Genomic DNA, 21,755 nt, shown 5'->3' with positions numbered 1-21,755 from the left:
GAGGTTTTTTTGAGCACCTTCCGAGGCTTTCCAGATCTCTTTAAGCCAGCCAAACCATACTTAAAGTCCCAACACAAACACCTGATCTGGCTGTATCAGAATGTGTCTCATTTAAAGAAAGCCCACTGCTATTACCATTTCACTTGCAGCTGATCAGTGCACTGCTACAGGGAGAGACGCAGATGATTTTTTTCTTTCCATAAACACATTGCACTTTCAAAGGTTTTCATCTTTAAATTTAATTAAAGAAAAATGTCTCAAAGTGATCAAGCATGTCTGACTTCCAGCTTCTTTTAATGGCACAAGCCAGTACAGTAAACTGTAGAAAGCGAGCTCAGTTAGAATTTTATTTTAATTAAAAAAAAAAAAAAAAAAAGAAAGAAAACTCTCAAGATGTGAGGTCCTATTAAAAAAGTGGGTGTTCACTTGTAAACAGAATAAAAATGTTAAGAACGCAAGGTTTCATACAGCTTAAACAAAACCATTTTTCTTAGGCAGTACAAGTAACATTACACCATAAGAACACCAAAAGCAGAAAACAACAAAAAAAAATGGCAGGAGAATCACATAACATTACTTACTAAAATGAGAAATTATTTACATTTAATACTAATAGCTTGAGATTTTTATTGCTCCAATGGTAGTGTGTTGATGAGTAAATGCAGTAAACTGTCATAGTGGGACAATAATAAACATGTATTTGTGTTTTTGCATATGGAGTTTGGTATCTATTGAGGAAACTACATGAACTGTTTTTATCAAGACCACACCAGATTTGGCAAAAATGTTTTCTGTTGTCTACAACTGAATCCATACTTCCTAGACTTGTCTGTGCATGAGTTGGAACACTATTTTTTTTCCCCTCCTATAGTAAAACTTCACAGATGCAGGTGGGAACCAGTAGCTAAGAGCTTTAATGGTGTTTAATACTTCAATACTCCTTAGATACAAAAACTTGCTACATACAAACCCAAATGTTTCCTAGATAAAAAGTAGAAAGTTAATGTCAACATGTTTATATGAAAAATTAAACATTGATTTGGTAGACGGTAACTGCTTTTAAAAATCTGCTGTAAACTCACACTACTGATAGTTCCTAGTTCCCTTTTCTCCTTACTCTCTGCACAATGTTTTCCCTTTTGTTAGAACCAGTCAAGGCACTTTCTTTACCACTTCCACTACACTTTGCTGACATTAATATCTTTCTCCAATTAACAAGTATCCTGCATAAACTGGTTTACCAATTCATGATGACTTCTTATTGTAAAAAATGAAAATTTCAGTCTCATGATATATAATTACCTGCTGAATGTTTTTATATTAAAGCAAAGTCCAGGGAAAAAAATGAACCTGTAGACCCAAGTGCAGAGAGTTCACAGCAGTACTTAGAGCTGCCTTCACTTTTAAAGGAGCTATAGAACTTGTGTCTTTCAGATGCAAATATAATACTGTGTGCTGGTTTTGCATTTTAATGCAAATTTATCTACTTACTAAAACATGAAACTTACTGTAAAAGGCAGTTTTGGCTCTCATACTCTTTACTAGTTGCTTTATGCCCACATATTTAAATGCCTATTAAAACAAAAAGAAGAGACCCTTTCATGGTTTGAAGCCTATATAACCAATAATTAAGGACAAAATAAAATTTACGTACTTAAAATGTAAACTTTAAAAACTTATATTCTGTGCTTAAGTGCCTTGTGGTGCCCAGGAGAGACACAGGGGCAGGGGACATGGCCAGGCCCACAGAAAGGGGACAAAGGGACAAGGGTGGGAATGCAAAGCCTCGGATCTCTGGTCACATCACAGCAAGGACTGGTGACTCCTGTAGCTCTGGGTATTATCTCCGCTTGGCACAGCACTTCACAGAAACAAGACAAATCAGACTGAAAAATTCTGAAGTGAATACGATGAAGTCAGCACAGGCTGAAGAGGATTTTTGTTGGCAGTGGGACTGAAGACTGCTCAGCATTCACCGCTGGCAACTACTACAACTCACTTTTGGCTTGCCCGGTCTGTCAGTTGGAAAAGAACATTTTGAAAATATAGTCACATGAAGAAGAAAATAAGAACCTGCTGAGATTGTTGAGTGTGTCACACACAAAAAGAAAAAGCAAATAACTAATAAAGTTCTGGCTAACAGTAAGAAACTTCCATTGTCCTGTTAATTATGCTAAGCTCCCTTCATTTACTCCAGAAACTTATTTGTAGGGGAAATACATAGAACTAAGTATGCTATTTCAGTTTTGGTTTGCACTGCGTTTTTCTGCCATTAAGTATTTTCTCTGCTTCCAGTTAACACTCATCCTAAAAAAATATAAATTAGACAGAACACTTTGCTCGGTTCTGTGATAGAATTCCAAGTTGCAAGGTGTAGCTAATATTAAATTCAAACACAGTAGGTTTTTATTCGTTATGTTACAAATGCAATTACACAGTTAAGTTGTCACCAATCTACCACTCAAACCAAACCTCTCCACTAAATATACAGATTTCAGAAGATGAAGCATTGGTCTGTGATTGGAAACTACTGCAAGCGCTGGAGTCTGACACTCCTCAGCTGTACAGTAAGAATAGCACAAAACAATTCGAAGTAACAACTTGCATAAAACTGGCCTGCTGTAAACACTGCGTACAAGAAATCTGGCCTACTACAGTTAGTAGAATGCAATGGTCTTATAGGTAATATATTTTAATACAGCATTGCATACTGAAAAGATGCAAATATATTCCGAGGAAATCTCAAGTCACCCTGAAACTAAAAAGTGACTTGGGATGATGTCGCAAGGAGTCAAGCTGCTGCAAAGAAATGCCTGGACGTTTATGCTGGTATTCATCACAACATGCAGATACTCAGTCATCTGCTGTCTTTTCTCTGATTTCTTATTTCTAGTTAGGAAAGGGAGGGAACTTGGCATCAATTTTCATTCGCTTACTATTATCGAGTGGTCTTGCTTAGGCCAGCCATTCCAGAAGTTTTTCTACAGTTACCTCCCTTCCTGAGATCAGTCAAACAGGGAAGAATCCAAAAATACTTAAGAATTCCACAGTTTGTGGCTTTTCAGACTGTTCCTGAATGCCAAAAAATAAGCATGAACCCTTTCAACTGATCCACTTCCTCCTGCCAGCATATTGTGAAACACTACTCTGATTTAAATTTATTTCCACTAGAAAAGGATACTGTGTCACTTAACTGTTAAGTACTATCACACTACAGAAAAAAAAAGAAAGTGTTACTCCAGCTTTGATTTGGCTGTTCCAAATTTTTCTCCTTAGTAATGAAGGTCCCCAATTATGAACCATTTTTTTTTTCCTTACTCAAAAAGAAAACAAAACTTGACATCCATATATTCCTAACTAAAAAGAGGCCTTAGGGTATTTTGCTAGTAGCAGCCACCATCTACCCCACAAATGCAACTTTTTCAAAGGTGAACAGTATTTAAGCTTCATATTTCAGATGCTACAAGCAACACCTGAAATACTTAAAAGAAGAAAAGACAGAAATGCTATGCATTTTTCATCCATTTACTAAACAAAGTGCAACTGAGCCCTACACATCTGACAACATGTACAAACTCATTATGGCTTTACCGTGAAACCAGCATGTGAATGGGTCTATACAATCTGAGGGATACTAGCAAATGTAATGAATAAAACGATGTCGGGCTGTTGGCAATAGAATAAGAGCTATATTACAGTCTGTAAACCTTGGCATACCACACTTTACATTATGCAAAGAGTCAATATTTACAAATCCATAGTGGGCAAAATAATCAACCCCCTACTGAAAATGATGATTTTGCAAAGTGCAGGACAAAACCAGTGCTGTTGATTGCAAGTCCTATGCAAGCAAGTTATACTGAAGTCATTACTACTAGATGCTTACCTGGACATTTCTACTGAGGGTTTATAGGGTTGCGATGTTTTGAATGAAATATAGTATGACATGGCATTAGGATGCATGTTTGAGGACAGCAAATATAGAAATTAATAAGGCAGCATGCTCAGAACAAGTTTAAGCAGCACTGATGTTAGATCCCTAGTGGCAAGTATATCAGTTAATGTTAAAAATTCAGAGTGCAACATAGAAGCCTCATTTAACATAAAAAAATGTGCAAATTGTTCTCTTCTTAACAAAAGAAAGTAACATAGCAAGGAAGATATTCTACTGAAGAACAATTTTAAGTCACAGCAAAGTAGACCATCTTCTTTCCAAAATCATCTACAAGGCACTAAGGGTAGAAAATGACAGGTAACATGAACGATCAAATGCTGTTCCTCAGTCAGGTCGAAATATGGGATATTTTGGTAAGAACTCTATTAATATTACCTGTTGAAGAAGGGAAAGAAACAAGAACAGAACACAGTAACCAAAAAGTTCAAATCTTCAGCACAATTTCCATGCAACATTAGCTAGTACCTAAGACTAAATGTATCTGAGATATTCTGTAAGGAGGGAATGTTTTCCCAAGTAACAAAGCAGATACTCTAGTTGTTCTGAAATACAGGGCTTCAATATTTCCGCACAAAGAATTTGAATCAAAGCAATTACGAATACCAATGGAAAAGGTGGATAACTGTTAAAGCTACAGACTGGTATGGGAATCACATCAATGCACAAAGTCTCAATGGGCCTCCCTCATTACAAATTACAGACCAAAACAAGCGTACCTGCACTACAAATGTAGCATTGTTATAAACTGAAAAAGATGTTTAGCGCTGACAATTTCTAAGTCTTAACATATGCCACAGTTGCTCTTGGTAAAAGTGGCTTTCATGGGTGTATAGCAAACATGACCACATGTTGTTCTCAAAGTTTTTTTTCGGACAGGTGACAGTCTAGTAAGTTAAACATTATCTATAAAATCATAGTTACGTTAAATACCAAATAAGTAATGGAAGTAATACTTACATATTCCATCATATTGCTAGTTTCGCATTTCCTCTTACTCAGCTTCCAGTGCAAACCAAGCTAAGAGAATAATTATCAAAGGATTAATGCATACTACAGCTTTGTTTTGATGAGTAATGTAACAAGCATTAGCAAAATCAAATTACAAGGATCTGAAACACTTCAGAGACAGATTTAAGATCAGTATGGTATGGAACTATAACAAGACTGTAAAATTCCTATATGCCAGTTATGTAAAAAAACTTGCTATTCTTAAAGCTGAAGAAAACAAACACTCTAACTTACCTTATGATATAGTCTGTTATTTTCCCATTCTAATAACTTCTGAATTGATCTTCTAGTCTAAAAAGTAAGCCAAAAGTGTATTATAAATGGTTCATTAGCCAGCCTCCTCCGGAAGAATCCTGCTACTACATTTCTGCCTTAAAATTAGTTTTATAGAAGCAGAAACAAGCAAAAGAAAAAGTATAAAATGAAGTCCTACCACTTGAACTCCCCACTCCACAACATCAGATCACCTTCAAAAAAAACCCAACATCCATGGGATTTTTGTTAACTTGGGACTACAACCTTCCCAGAATTCATTTACTTAGTAAGAGATCCTTATGAATTGAGTGATTTTGTCTACACCACAGCCAAGAACTGGCCAAATACTGCAGTCACTACAGGTTGTCTACTGACAACACATAATTCACATACATGTCATTTCCAGATTTTGCTAATGGAATTGTTATCTGAATCCTGAAAAAAATCCCAGTCATACAGAACTCCAGCTCACAACAAAGAGTGCCTGCATTTTCAACTCTTGGATACCAAAGTGCACGTGATCTTTATGTTTTGCTCTTTCCACAGTTGTGGGAGAGGAGATGATTTGGGGAATTTCAGTGATTTTTTTAAGGTCATAAAAAGACCACTGTGATGACCTACTGCAGTTCCTGCATTGTATTAATATGCCACAAAATTCTATCCACCAATTTCTTTGCTGAAGCTGGTAACAGTAGGTGAACTAAACCATTTCATTACAAAAGATACAAAGCTATCCAGTCCTGAGTCAAATGGGGGGAAATCCACCACTTCTCTGGAGGTTTTTCCAGTGACAAAGCTACCCTTGGAATTAAAAAGTACATGCTGTTACCGGTTTTACCTGCCTTAGTTTCATATTCCAGCCTTTGGATCTCGTAATGCCTTTTGTTGCTAGATGAGTGTATGGGGACTGGTTGGGCTGGAGTTAATTTTCTTCACAGCAGTTTATATGGTGCTGTTTTAGATCTATGGCTAAAATAGTGTCGATACCACATCAGTGTTTTAGCTGTTACTGAACAGCATTGACCAAAGGGACATTCCATGCCATGTAACATCACGCTCAGCTATAAAACTGGGGGTTATTCTTTCCAAAGCAGTCATTGGGTTTTCTTGCCTTTTTCTCCTTCACTTTGGAAGCAGGCTTTATCTCAACACTTCACTACAAGTCTTACAAACCACACAGCTTCAAAAAATACCATTACACTCTTCCTATTTATGCATTTCCTAGACACTTAACTTCCTGTTTAACATCTTTATTGATGATTTAGATGAGGGGATTGAGACCATCATGAGCAAATTTGCTGATGACACCAAGTTGGGAGGGAGTGTGGACCTGCTGGAAGGCAGGAGGGCTCTGCAGAGGGATCTGGATAGACTGGAAAAATGGGCCGATTCCAATGGGATGAAGTTCAACAAGGCCAAGTGCCGGGTCCTGCACTTTGGCCACAACAACCCCCTGCAGCGCTCCACGCTGGGCACAGAGTGGCTGGAGAGCAGTCAGGCAGAAAGGGACCTGGGGGTACTAATGGACAGGAAGTTCAACATGAGCCAACAGTGTGCCCAGGTGGCCAAGAAGGCCAATGGTGTCCTGTCCTGTATCCAAACCAGCGTGGTCAGCAGGACAAGGGCAGTGATCCTTCCCCTGTACTCTGAGTTCAGGAAAGAGACTGAAGTACTGGAGCGGGTCCAGAGAAGAGCAACAAGACTGGTGAAGGGGCTTGAACACAAGAGCTATGGGGAGAGGCTGAGGGAGCTGGGCTTGTTCAGTCTGGAGCAGAGGAGGCTTAGAAGTGAGCTCAGCACTCTCTAGAACGACCTGAAGGGCAGTTCTAGCCAGGTGGGGATTGGGCTCTTCTCCCAGGCAGTCAGCAATAGGACAAGGGGGCATGGGCTTCAACTCTGCCAGGGGAAATTGAAGCTGGAGATTAGAAAGCAATTCTGTGCAGAGAGAGTGGTCAGCATTGGAATGGCTGCCCAGGGAGGTGCTGGACTCACCGGCCCTGGAGGTTTTTAAACTGAGATTGGCCATGGCACTTAGTGCCATGATCTAGTAATGGACTGGAGTTGGACCAAGGGTTGGACTTGATCTCTGACATCTTTTCCAACCCAGTTGATTCTGTGATAAATCAACTCTAAATGTAACCCATGTTAACCATGGAGGTAATTACAATTACCTTTACTTGATATTGCTAAAGTGCTTTTCAGAATTATTACTTTGGACCTGATTACAAGAGTTGTCAACTTTTTGTTGAAAAAAAAAATACGTAAAAGGGAAGTCTTTAAATTTCCCAAATAGAAAACAAATTTGTGTTTGTTCTTAATAGAAACAGCACAGTAAAGTACATCGAATAAGTCTCAGCTCTGAAATGTTATAGTATCTATAACATACAAAAAAGTGATTTTTATTTAAAATAATAATTATTATTCTGGGCTGTGTGTGAAGAAGTAATTTAGCCTCCAGTTCAGGCAGTCTTTGCAGGTCAGTGTCCAGTCCTGCACTCATTTCAATTCTCAGACATTTGGAAATCCTGGAAAATAAGGTTATCATATACTCCATCCTGTTCTGCAAACTGAGATGGGATTAACTATTCCTAAAGCTACTAATTCGATTGGTAATTTGGTGTAATTTACTTCATTAACAAACATATTTTTTGTTTTCCAAGAAATGGCAAAATGGAATAACTTTTTGAATGCAAGTGAGACAAAAAAAGGGTTTTGAAATGGGGATGAGATGATTAACCATTATTTAATGTTATCAGTAATTGCAAAATAAACTGAATAAGAACATGTACAGAATAATGAAACATATACTTACTCTTTTGTTAAGACAAACGACAGGCCACAGGCTACAGCCCAGCGTGCAGCAGCAGCACAGACAGCCGCAAAGCAGCCACTTCACATTGACAGGGAGGTTCTTTCTCAAACAGGCGTTCACACGACTGATGCTGGTCTTGAATTCTTCTGGGGCAACCTGCAACAGAAGTGCTGAACTTCAGTGGAAAGCCATTACAGGTGTATTTTCTCAATAACTGCCTCTACAGATTAAAATGTCAATGAAATATAATAGCACGATGCAGTATGACCCTGTCCTCTAAAGCGCTGGTCATCCAGTGAGTGTGAAAAGTCCATTCCCTGTAACAAATTAATTTATGGTGCACGCTTTCCAAAAACTTGCATTAAAAAGCTGAGCATCACTTAGATGAACAGTCTCATTCTTATTTATTGCACCATTAATAAATCAATTGTCCTGATAACAAACAAAACCAGAAGTGGGACACAGCTGTGGAACATCTGCACTGGCTACACTGACCAAAAAAAAAGGAAGAATAACAGATATCTGGTTTTCAAGGGAACGTGAGGCAGCTTGGTAGTAAAAACACTTGTGTGTCACATAAAAAAAAGGATAATATTGTCCAAATTAATTTCATACTAGTGCAAGTCTACACTGTGCCTGGATGACGGTGAAGCCCTGTCTACAGATGAATCCATGGAGTGGCCCATATTGATGGGAGGCCACAACTTCACTTGTGGCTGCTTCCTAAAATAGGGAAGCCTGGAAGGACATATACTGGATTATATTCAAGGCAAATAAATGCATCTTGTATGGGGTTATGAATAAAGCCTGGCTGTTCAAAACTGACTTATTTAAAAAATATCCAGCAGAGCTTACTCAAAGTAATATTTTCTATATATTGCCACTGCAGGGTTACAGTGGAAAACCACATTTTCTATCAAAAACAAACTCCTTTCCCCAACAGCAGCATGTTTCTTACAAAAGATTGAGAGCAGTTACCTATTTACATACCCCAAATCCCTCCTCTCTCTACAGAATCTAAATAACTTTCATCTGACAAGTCAAATACAGATTTGTGGTACTGACTCCAAGATGACACTCTCAACTGTAACACAACCCAGCATTCGAGCGCATAGGGCAGAATAATCAGATCCAAATGAATAGATTTGACCAGTCAGGCACAACTAAAGCAAAAAAGTAAAAAAACTTTCTTAACTACTTGCCATGTTGAAGAAACCCACCCCCCTGAATTAGTCTGGATACAAAGCTATGTAACTGTAGCCAAGCAAACCCAGCTCCGTTCATTGGATTCTGCAAACAAGGGGAACAACAACAAAAGCATTAACTTAATGACAAAGACTCCTTTCACCAAAGGAGCAAAACTACGGGACGGGAAATGGAGAGGACCTGGTTCTGCTACCTCCGCCTATTCACAAGAGCCAAATTCATTCAAACATAGCAGGAAAGGGAGTAAATAAATACAACATCTGTTTCCTGGCCATTCAGATCACCATGCAGGATGGAGTCAGAGGTCAGCTGGGTTTGTACATAGGCCAGGTCTACAGTTAGTAATATAAGAATATAATTTAACATTGTGATTATTTTGTAGCAGGAATTAAGTATACAGCTTAGTTTAAAAAAAAAAGGGGGGGGCAACAACCCCCCAGAAATCCCATGTCTTGGGACATTTTCAATGAGCAGAACAAAAATCACATTGCAATGTGGAAAACTAGTCTGTACTTGCATGTATCTGAAACAGGTGGTTTTACAGATCTCCTTGGCAGTGCTGGCTCCTGTATTTAGGATACCACAAACATCAATGGACATGAGTAAGACCATTTCATCTTCAATGTGGGAGCAAGTGTTGTAATAAAGTACAACTGGGTTGGTTGTATGCAGTATGAGTAACATAGAGCTTCTGCAGACATGCTTCAAAGTAAACCGAGACTATGCGCATTAACGAACTAGCATTCTCAGCTCTTAGGGATGTTTACATGTTCTTAACATTTGGATGTGCACAAATGGCACTTTTTTAGTAAGTCTTTTGGAATTTTTATATGTATAATTCTATGTGTTTATCTGAAAGCAAGTTGCTTGGTGGTGGTGGTTTTTTTTCTTGACCCCATTGGTATTGTCACAATGAATCCCACTAAGAAAATAGAAAGTTTCCTTTTCTATTAGACACAAAGTTTGCTGCCCTTAACAACACCACACGCTTAACCCCAAAATACAGCTGTATGAACCTACCAAAGACAAAGGAATAGCATGGCATAAAATTTAGTTTAACATGAAGAAATCGATAACTGATGACAACATCCAACACGAAAAGAAGTCATGCAGATTCTTAGATCAGAGCTGGCAGAAAAATTTGGGACCTAATAAGAAAGCACTGGGATAGTGAGATTCCCTATTTCTGTGCTGCTTTTAAAGGAGTCCCTGTTCTCATCAAGTTAACAGTTTGATGCTGTTTTACCAGAACAATGTTGATGTACTCTCCTTCCTGCAAAGCACAGCACTGCAGAAATTTTGGTACTAACTTCACCTTAATATAATATTAGGAAAGCACCACTGCTACCTACTAATGCACCAGATACTTTCATGTAAAGAGGAATCACTTAGCTGCAGGATGAAATGACTCATGATGGTTATGCCTAACCCAAACTATTGGATATATTTCTACCTTCAGGAAATGTAATGACAATGAATATTTCTGTCAGTCAATTACGCATTTTCATTTGAAACTAAAGGAACTGGTGACCAAGATAAGCCTAATTCTGTGACAAATAGAAGCAAACAACAGTTTTCTTGCCCTCAGTTTACAGCCCAGTAACAGTTATGCATTGTTACACAGTGACAAAGAATGAAATATCTGTAAATAAAAGGACTGTTCTAATTTAATAATAAAATGGTATCCAAATGAAACAGTCACCAAAGAACTTTTTTTATATTCTGCATAATTTTAAATCTCACCTTTCTTGCAGGTACAGATATTGAAAGGTTAATATGAAATAAGTAATATATTTCAAGCAGAGAATGAATGGCACCTCCTGCACAAAAGAAAGCTCCCTAAGACAGTCTAGTTTTTGGGTACTTTTGGCAAGTCTCTTGGAGAGTTTGTGTCTGGGTCTTGAAAAGACTTGAGATAAGTACATAGCTCCTGGCTGTGTAGTAAACCTTGTAAAGAGACATCAGTTCCTTTTAGGTCTTTAAGGGAGGAAAAAAAAACCCCAAACATAAAAGGAAGGGAGGGGGTGTCATAATATTTTACAACAGGATGCAAGAGAATCTACAAACACAGGAAGAGAGCAAGTAAAGCCCAGCAGGCCTGATCTTTCTCCTCCAATCATCATGATCACAAACCCTATCCATCACGTGTGGCAATGGGATCACAATACCAAGAGCACATTTTATGGCTTACATTTCCCCACACTGCACAATAATCTCTGTACAGGACCTTCACTGCTTTAAGACCAGGGCAGGAAACTCCACTTTCTCCCCTAAGGTTCGCCAGCTCCATCATTTTCTTGTCACCTGGAGCAGTGTGTGCTACTGTGCCATACATCATGAAGAGTATTTTGTTAAAAGCTTTTAAATGCTTCTTTTAAAAGAATTAGTAATCCTATAAAGCTGTAGCACACAAAATTTAAATTTAGCTTTTAATAAGGTGATTGGACTTGGGCCTAAGTATTGCCTCTGTATTAAATGTAGTCAAATCTTTTCTTAAAATATTCCATTGAGCAGAACGCACCGGTCAAAAACCTAGCTCGATATTTACAAACCAGATGAAGCTTGTGTCTCAACGGGCAAGATGAATACCAAGTCTATCTAGCTGAACTAGCAAAGACCAACACATGAAAGGCGTAGCTCAATAGTTTTACCTATTCAGGATTTTTATTGTGCGTTGGATAGATTTTCATTCTGTGTTTAAAACCCCAGATCTTCATCTGTATTTATTACAAAGAAAAATAATACCATTGAAAAATCTATCAACCACACCTAACAGCTTCATCTTTTACACTCCATTAGCCATTGGGATATATTATTAATATCAATTTACATTGGACAACAAAGCCATTAAACTTAATGATACACAGACAATCTGAATAAAGTATGACATTACCTTATACTAGCTGTGAACTAATGCAAGTTCATAATAAATCTTTTAATCACAAATTGTTAATATAAACTGTTGCTATGCGATTCAAAACTTGTGATTTCAGACAAAGTAAAAACTTGTATTTTAAGAACAGTAAAGGATCTTATAGTGGTGTGTCAACCGACTAAAATTCTTATTATTGTGAATTATTTATCAGGGTCTCTGAAGAAAACCTTACTTGAAAAAAATGAGCTTTCATTTTCAATAACGGGAAAAAAGTGATTGACTGCCACAACCACTGGAAGTCACAGATTTATCTCTTGCAATTCATGAAAGTATTAAAAACCAAAAAACCCACAACTGCGGTTTTTAATGTCTTTCATAACAGCATGTGGCAGACAGTAAGGAAAAAAAAGAGGTTTACTACCTCATTTGATTGGAGTTTTTTCCCCACAAAAGGGAACTAATTTATTTTCAAGGTCTTCTTACTCAGCAAGCCACTCAAATCCATATATGAGAAAAGGATAACAGGATATCAAGATTCTCAAGAGAAGCAGCATACCTCCATAGAGCAAAGTCACTGATTAGATCTATGCAAGAAGAAGGGTAAATGCCAAGCAGAACAACTTCCTCTTTCCTCTCTTTGCAAAATTAAGTCCAAGTCGTCAACTGATCTTTAAACATAGCTTTTGTTCACTATTTAACAAGAGGAGAAAAATACAGTGCAAAATGGCATTGATGCTTGTATTAAAATTGCAGGCTTTGCGTTTTTTTTAACATACATGTAATTTAGACAGAGAGAAAGAGGTTAACCTACATAAACAAGTTTTAACATTTCCTTATAGGTATTTGTCCTGGTTTTGTTAAAAAACAAGTTTCTCTTTTAGTGAATTTGCCTGTCAGCCAAAGCTTCTTATGAGCTGCATTTTCCTGGAGAACCAGATACATGTTTTGGTAAACATAGCAATGGAATGCAAAGTTATTGATAAGGACAGATTCACATCTCCCAAGAGGGGCAACGAGAAACAGGTGACCAAGAAACTGACCAACTGTGTATAACATCCCATTCATGTGAATACTCCATATAAAAGTGGGAGATCATGAGGATCTCGCCCCCCTTTCTCCCTTTTCCTTATGGCCGACATTAGGAGAAGACCTTGTACATCGTCCCTGCGAACTGAGGCCAGTGACAGACTGAATCCAGCTCCAGTTGGCTGCAGAGTCCAGTCCAGGACTTCGGGTGCTGGCTCTGCAGTTGCTGAGACTTCCAAGATTGGTTTTGTATCTTTTGTATTATTTTCTCTATTTTATCAGTAGCGTTAGTAAAACATTATTAATTTTTCCAACTCTCTTCTCTCTGTCCTTCTTTCCCTCCCAATCACCTGTGCTGAGTGGGAAGGGGGGAGAGGGAGGGGCAAAAGGGAGAAGGAGGGGAGGAGAGGAGGTTAACAATACATCTGCCGGGGTTTTATTGTCACCCCACAATCAAAACCCTCAACAGTATTTTATATATGTGCCTATTTATAATAAACTACAACTTGGCTACAAGAACATAAAAATTGCTATTTCCAAAAAGTATTCTGTGGTTTTTCAGTGATCAGAAAGAGCTTTGCAAAAAAGAATAAACCTTAGACATGCAACATGATGAAACGCAAATGGTGTTATCAGTAGCCCTCACATTACATACTATGGAATCAGTAAGATGACTCTTTTTGAGCTCAGCAAGACTCTGAAGCAAGCGCAGACTTCCCAGGCTGTCCTTTAACAACCCAAAACTCCAAACAGCAACCTGCTTTTCAACTGCACTGGACAAATCCAACACAAGTACTTCATTCATTCTGCTCTGGGGTGAAAATGAAGGAGAAAAACCCCAGATGGATTTGGCAGAACCAGGAGACACCATCCAGCTGCGTTTTAGTATATTGTTGATATGACTCAACAGCTACTGCAAGAGGCTGCAGAGGTAGAGTAGCTTATGGTACGACATTAGGGAAAGAAGTAAGAGCCAAATAAACATTTTCTTCACAAATTCTGGAAAAAATAGACAAGGGGGATATAAAATGAGGCAAAATGAAAGCACTAGAGGATGAAAGAGCAGAAAGAAAAAAATCCAAGAGAAAAAGAATTCAAAATTTAAGCCTAATACCAAAAATATGATTATGAATTTATAACCAAGATTTTTGTTACAAGATTTCATTAATTAATAGCTACAAATTAATATTTATTAAACTTGCATTTAATAAGATGACAGGCCTCCAGAGAAAGCAAGAGAATTGTCACCACTCATTTTCAGAACAATCACTGTATTTCTGAAAATGTACTAAAAAGCTACTTCATTTGTAGATTTAACACTATGTTTTGTTCCCTAGAGCTTTAGATAAAACAGATTCTCTTCCAGACATCTAATATAAGCTCAAGGCTTGACAGAAATATTACACAGAGAGGTCTAGTACTTGAAATAATTTCATTTACACAGGAGGTAGCCTAAATGCCAGATATCGATAAAGCAAGGTTAAATGATTCTTGCTTTCATGTAGATTGTGGCCATGAAAACAGTATGATGCCACATAGAGTTTTTCTGTGTTTAGAATGTCAATAATGACAGCAATCACTGCAAATCATTTTTTCTTGTTTCCGAGTACACTGCAGGGACTGGCCATCAACCAGGTATCTCATAGAGGACAGAGTGAATTCAACAGCGCAGCACTGGCCTGTGGATTCATGAGCATGTATTCGTAACACAGAAACCACTGGATGCACTGGATCTTTCCATTTAAAAGAACAGTTTAATCTCACACTTACCTTCCCTGTCAGAACAGAAGGAAATTCTGTATCAAACTTGTTGCTCAAGCCAAACCTTGAAAACAAAAGAGACAAACAAAATATATTCCACCTAACTTTTTTTGTTTCCCTTAATAAAAAACTGTAATAGATTTTTTTACTTTAAAAACACCTATTAATTTATTTTGCCCTTATATTTACATTATTTCATAAGCTGTCAATCTAAGTTTATATAAGGTCTTGTGTATCACTCATAAGGTAATTTCTAAGACAAAGAAATATAACTTGTTGCCTTACTTCAATACATTCAAGTTGCTAAAAATGCAAAAATTCTTTTACAGTTGGAGGGCAGTGAGTTTCAGTCTTTGCTTGCTTCAAGAAACAAGAGATCCAGCTATTAAATTTCAATTTTACTAGGTTCAAAAATCCTTCCAGTGCTATTTTTCTTACTCATGCAATTTATTCACATGCAACAGATAAGGCTAGTTATAAGAAACACATTCATCATCATCATCGGAATTTATAACCATATAGTTTTTAAAAAAACTGCTTTGGGCTGAGTTAAACTATCTCATGCAAAACATGTTAAGAGCCTACACAAAGAACAGTTTCAAAACAACTGAGAACTTCAAGAAAATTAAGTCTTAGGCATCACTGTGACTGTTTGAACAGAGCTTAATGTTAAGTTTGTAAAGTTAAATATAGTGTACATCAACTTCACCGTCAGCTCTGCTAACTTATCTCCTGAGCATTTTTGTAAAAACAAACATCCAAAAGGATCACAGCTAAAACAGGGAGCACAAATATATTGAGTATTGCAATATTTATTGCAGAAACAAACCTTCTGGAGAGAGAGTATCTGTTTGAGTCAAAGTGACCCCTGAAATACTCCTTACTGGTCACTTGCACAAATACGCATGTTGCTGAAAAGTCATCAGTCGCCTATCATTACATAATCCATACGCACCCATGTGCACAGTGTAAAATTCAGATATCCAAACCTGGCCATGTGACTTGTTTACAAAAAAGTATACAACAATGTAAAATAAACCTTAAAGAATAGATAAGCATTATAAAAGAACTTGGCCTGTCTTGAGAAATCCCAGAAGCTAATTAAAATGTTTGTCAACAATACTGGTGAGGTCCAATCAAGTACTTCAATGGCTAATTTAAGTCAGAGCCTTGACTCATAAAATAGCAGCATACTGGAGCACTAGTTGTGTAAAACATTAAAAAAAAAAAAACAATTCCAAAGAGTAATTGAGGTATCTCAGCCTTTTTCTCTTAAGCTGTTCTAAGCACTGTAACCAATTGCCAATTGTGTTTGTTTTATTCAACATATTTTAACTGAGTTTCTACAAGTGAATGTGACTGAACAGAACACCAGCACAGCGTGGGCTACTGCATACTCAAGTGAACTGGAATGATGTCAAATTAGTTAACGATGTTAAATTAGTGCTAGGAAATCAAATAGTTAAAACAGTAAGCGTAGTGAAGTAGCAATCAGACAATATGGAAATTTCAGGTAATACTGCAGAGTTATTTCCTCTACCCATTCAACAGGTTAATTCCACTAAATCATGCTAAATGTCCCCCTAGCCCAGAACACTGACTCCTACAGTGATCAGCAGCAGATACCTAGGAAACAGCAAAAGTAAAGCAAAAAATGCAAACATACTAGCTTTTCCCCAAAATACTCTTCTGACCTTCAACAATTTGTAGTTTACAAACTTCCTAAGTCATACATAATATCTTTTATCTCATTGGTCACATATACTCATTAAAATTCCCACTGCAGCATCGGTTTCCATAAAGAATAACATATATTACTGCTTTCCAATTTAGATCTATTAAGAATACAAGACCAAAATGTATTTTATGACATTAAATTTGAAGGCTGATAATGTCATGAAACATATTTAACACCCAAAACTTTGTACCAGTTGCCAAAATACTTCATTCAGTTGTAACACATTCAAGAAACCTCACTGACAAAGATGCATCTCTCTTACACTGACACCTGCAAGTGGCTAGAAGAACATTAAAGATTTTGACTGTCGTTTCTCTAGAACTTTTACAGACCCTCCTTGCGATGATTTACCACAGTTCAGAAACATTAAACTCTTATTAGATGGGGGGGGGGGGGGGGAGGAGTGCAGAGTTCAAGAACCAAATACAACAAGATTTATTTTTTCTAGAAATGTTTAAGCAGAATGTTGTATAGTTCTATACTTTTACAAAGTTGCTTGCAAAGCTAATGAAGTGTTATTGAAATATTTAATATAAAAAAGTTAAGACTTACAAGTGTCGATTATGAGACAAGCAACTTCGCTGAACCTTCTACAACAGACTAATGATCTAGCATGATTTGGCCTACGAAGTCTTCTAAAATTCGATTTAAAAATTGCTATGTAAAATAACTTCCATTATCTGTCCATTAAATCATTTAAAACATCAGTTGTTAGCAACTTATTTCCAGGTAAGTTCTCCAAGTGCTCAGTGTACTAACAGTTAGAAATTCAGCTAAGCCACCCAGATACTTTGGTTGCAATTTTCTCACAAACGTCTCTAAAAGCAAAGCACTGCTGTCTATAGGCAACAATGCTGAAATAGAACTAGGGTGACCTCACTTTCTAGTTCTCACTGTCTCCATTTCCCTGATTCAACGTATGGCAGCAGACAAGTCCATCCCATTTTCCCTCATTTATAAAGCGGACAGAATGCAACTTGTCATCCAGAGCTGTAACAAAGCATGTTCATAAATCCCACATAAAGACTGAAAGGAACACCCTGAATCATGAACTGCAAACCCCACCTGCAACAGGTATCACATTATAAAATGCTTCCCGTTAGTTTGCAAAGCATAAGGAAGGTTTCCTGTCCCCAGAACTGAAACCGGAAAATTTTGGAAAACACTTTCTCATATCTAGAACAGACATATTTACAAGTGCTTTACCTTTATTTTTTAAATTCTTTTTACTTTTGAATTTAATAGCGCTTCATCCTTGTTTATGCCATACTGTACTTATAGATAGAAATCAGTGTTCCTAGACTACATGAGCTAAACCCGTTTAGTCAACTCTCTTACAACAGGCTCCCCAAACTCCTTTCAGCATGGCTCCTTTCCCCACAACTAATCCTGGTTACATTTAAACTCTCTTGAACAGACAAACCCAGAGCCTACTTTCTATTTTTCGTCAAGTATCATCTAAGCTTTGTCCAGCATTAGAGAATAAAGAAGACATTAATTCAGAGCCCTGAGCTGAAATATCTTTAAATACTTTCTCTTCGAATACTTTCTCTTCCTAGGACCTTTTCCTATGAAGCCAACAGAATTACTGAAGAGCATCCTTACCCATGGATAACGTTTTGGAAAGCTAAGGTTCTGATAACTAGCAGAAGGCTGAGGTGATCTGCTGTTTTAAACATGGAATCTGCTACTTTGATTATGTGGAATATGGAGTAATAACAGACAAAAATCAAAGGTCATCACAAGTGAGAGCACCTGGCTCTCCCCTGCCTTCTGTAATTGATGATAACATGCTTTTTGTTAGCACCTGGACTGCAAATCCTTCCTGCTAAAGAAAAGATCAAAAGTTCACTTGTATCAAAAATCAGGAAGTTTGCAGACTTAAGCAGGAATCACAAGCTGAATGCTAAGGGAAAAAATGTGTTTAATGGCCATTTCATTACCTCATTACTATCCATTCACACTGACTTCACAGCACGGAAAAGTCAGAAAAAGAAAAACCTGAAAGCAAGGTAGAGTTTGTTTACTGCTCTGTTTTTGAAAGTCATTAGGTATATGACTCAGTCTTCACTAAAAGTGTTTCTGTTGAGATATTTGGATACAGCACCCAGAGTCACACTGACTACGCAAGTAACAGCAAACAATGGGTTTATAAGTCACTAAAATGGACTTTCAGAAGCAAAGAAAAGGCATTTACCAGGTTCTAGTAATTTCTCTGTGCTAAAATTCAAAAGCTTTCTTAAAACAATAAATATGACTGCCAGTTAATTTTTTCAAAGTAAGAATCTTCCAGAGTGAAAGAGCATCAAACAGGACGAGCATAAATTTTGCTAGCTGCTTTCACACACGTTCTCTTTCTGTGAGTAAAATAAAACAAATACGCTTTACATGATCACTCGACATGCACAAAAGGGTTAGCAAAACACTCAGTGCAAAAAGCAAGATGCTGCTAAAAACCCTCAGAAGATTACTGGAATGTATATTTAGTACTTTTGGATACTGCCATAGAACTCTGTTAGGGTCAGCACCTCACCAACAATGTCATTAAGAACAAAAACTCTCATGCAAGAAAGTAATACATAGTTTGAATCTACTAACTTGGGAGTTTTATAAGAGGCCTGCACTTTTCAAGCTGGACCAGAAAATGACCCTGGAATTAGACACTTATTGCTTCCCTATATATCAAAAGCATCCAAGAAGGCCAACATCAGATGAGGAACAGAAGGCACCTGAAACAAAAATCCAAAGAATGCAATGGCTTTTTAAAAATAACTGGGGTTTTGAGGTTTCATTTGTTTGTTTTGTAATAGAGTGTCTGACTTGTCAGGACAGAAATGTTTACCAGCACTGTTCCAGACAGGTTCAGAAAACAAATAAGAGTTTTACTGAATGATGTATCTTACTTCAGTAAGTGGAGCAGGCTGCTTCTGAAGCCAACTGATTTCAAAAGCAGCAGCATCTGTGTGATCAAAAAGTGATGGAATTTCAGAGCTGACACATACAAACCAGAAACTCTTCAGGAAGCAAAATATGTCCCATTTAATGAGGAAGTTAGGATTACGTACTACATTTTATTCATAACATCCACTGTTTCTATTAATAGAGATTTTAAAGTAAGTCATGAATTGGTGAAAGTTGCCTTCTACCATTCAGGAAGTTATACTTGTTACAGGAAGAAAGCTAGGAGGGGTGGAAGAAAGGGAAAATAAGGTGCATGGAAATACAGTTCAGGTAGTTACAAGGGCTCATGATTTCCACATCACTTACAAGTATTGCTTTCTTTTGCTGTAGACATCACTAGTTGACAGAGTTCTTGGAGATGCTCCTGCCCAACCCCAAAAGATGCTGGAGCCAAGAAGAAACTTTAAGGAACGTCACTAACACACAAAAAGCATCACGGCAGACAAAGCAAGTGTGTAGCATTTCTTCCAGTTTAGTGTTTAAAGCCAGATAACTAATAAGATGGGTAGGTGGTATTCTGATCATTTTGCTTGTGTTGCATCCCTCCTTTAGTCAGGCCACGTGCTATTTGGGGTAAGGACAGAAAGAAATTCCATCAACACAAGCAAGTACACTGTGGTGCAGCAGAGCAACCACCCACTGGCACTAGCTCAATGCAAACCTGATTCAGACTTACATGATGGATACTGTATCAAATCCAACATTAGTTCTCTTAGGATGAGAGAGCCTTCCCCACCCAGTGTTTTTGCTGCAGATAGCTACATCAAACTGCACCTATTTACAGAGAGAAATGTGCATTCTTTTATGCAATCCACAGACAGACCTAAAGCAACACAAGCTTGATGGATCACTGCAATACAAAAACTTCAATATCTTCCCTCCTGCCACAAAAAGTAATGCAACAACCAGCAACTTGTTACAGACGTACTTTGTTACATTAAGTCCTCCACTTGCAGGAGTAGGAATATTAAGAAAATCCCTACGATTAAACATCACATCACAATTTGCTCATCTTCTGTTCCAAGTGTTTAAATGAGCAGCAAACGTTCTGGCTCACGTTACATTCTGATGATAAAAACATTTAGCCTAAACCAAACTCACAACTAAGTTTGGAGCAGATAAACTACAGGGCAGCCATGTGCCTCCTCTGCAGTGCAGCGTGGGGACTCCATGGCCCAGCTGAGGCAGAGAAGGGTCACAGCAAATCGTTCGAACAGGCTGCTGACCCTCGCATGGTGTGGTGTTTACTTTCTATCGAACACATTGTTTGCAGAAAGCACACTCAGGACTGTCAGGGCTGATCAGCTGCTGCTTCTGCACCCAAGAGTCGGCTGAACTTCAGGTGATCAGTCACGACTTAGGGTTGCCTCAAGCTACTGGGAAACACCAAGTGTCCCGTTTTAACACGTTAAAAGCAAAACTGCTCTCACAGAGCAGGTGACGAGGTCGGGCGAGAGCAGAGCTGCAGCTCCCGGCGCTGCGGGCACCTCGCGTCCTGGGGGTGAGGAGCTCGGGGCAAAAAGGGACGGGGCTCAGTCCTCCTCGCGTCCCTACCCCCTCCAGGCACCGCTAGCGGGCGGCCGTGCCCCGGTAGCCCAGTGCTCCCACCTGGTGTTCCCGCCCGGCCGCCGCCGCCCCCGCCACACCGGCCTGTCACGCTGCCTCGTGCCCGCCGCCAGCCCCCACTCCTTACACGGTGATGTGCCCGGCACCCCGTACCGCTACGGGATCCGGCGCGTCGCGGGGCCGAGGCAGCTCCTGGCTCCGCACCACAGGCTCGGACTCCTCCTCCTCCTCCTCCTCCAGCTCATAGATAGTGTCGAAGTCCGCCATATTGGGGAGTAGTACGCTCATCTCAAGCCCTCCCCGCGCGCCTGCGCACTGCGCGCCGGGGGCGGAACCCTGTGCGCCAGTGCCGCCGCGCAGGCGCAGTGCGGGACAGTGAGAGTGTTGAGGGGCGCGTACCCCGCCGGGGGAGGGAACATTCTCTTCGCTTGCTGGGCGGACGGGAAGAGTTGGGTTCTTCCCCGCCCTCTTGCGGGGGGTGTGCTTGCGAGGGGCCGCGGGCATCCCCCGCCGTGTCTCGGGTAGGCGGTGCCCGCGGGGGAGGATCGGCGGCCGCTGCCGCTGACAGGCGGCTCTACCGCGCTGCACGTGC

General features: G+C 38.9%; 1 protein-coding gene across 2 annotated transcripts; it reads right to left on the bottom strand.

Annotated features, from left to right (window-relative positions):
• Positions 1-214: 214 nt before the first annotated feature.
• Positions 215-21,682, bottom strand: CHIC1 (cysteine rich hydrophobic domain 1). 2 transcript variants are annotated; one of them, XM_071813409.1, is made up of 7 exons: positions 21,291-21,382; positions 20,274-20,371; positions 14,908-14,962; positions 8,031-8,186; positions 5,198-5,254; positions 4,913-4,972; positions 215-4,330 (listed from the first exon to the last, which is right to left on the bottom strand). In XM_071813409.1, coding segments are annotated over exons 2-7 (381 nt in total). In that variant the 5' UTR covers positions 20,276-20,371; positions 21,291-21,382; the 3' UTR covers positions 215-4,279. The 2 variants fall into 2 exon arrangements, with proteins under 2 accessions (XP_071669510.1, XP_065702743.2); XM_065846671.2 differs by lacking the exon at positions 20,274-20,371 and having other exon boundaries at positions 21,291-21,682.
• Positions 21,683-21,755: the final 73 nt, after the last annotated feature.

This window comes from Patagioenas fasciata, chromosome 11 (genome assembly GCF_037038585.1).
Source record: "Patagioenas fasciata isolate bPatFas1 chromosome 11, bPatFas1.hap1, whole genome shotgun sequence".
In the NCBI taxonomy this organism is placed as follows: domain Eukaryota; kingdom Metazoa; phylum Chordata; class Aves; order Columbiformes; family Columbidae; genus Patagioenas; species Patagioenas fasciata.
The sequence above is the reverse complement of the archived record's forward strand: the minus strand, read 5'-3'. Positions and strand labels throughout refer to the sequence as shown.

What these genes read in the sequence shown, in the direction of transcription:
- CHIC1 (XM_065846671.2), bottom strand. Translation starts at nt 21,667, where the DNA reads ATGCCCGCGGCCCCTCGCAAGCACACCCCCCGCAAGAGGGCGGGGAAG. An exon ending in GGTGCCGGGCACATCACCGT is followed by an intron (nt 14,963 to 21,290) that starts GTAAGGAGTGGG and finishes TTTGTTTTCAAG; the next exon opens with GTTTGGCTTGAGCAACAAGT. An exon ending in TCGTTTGTCTTAACAAAAGA is followed by an intron (nt 5,255 to 8,030) that starts GTAAGTATATGT and finishes CTTACTTTTTAG; the next exon opens with ACTAGAAGATCAATTCAGAA.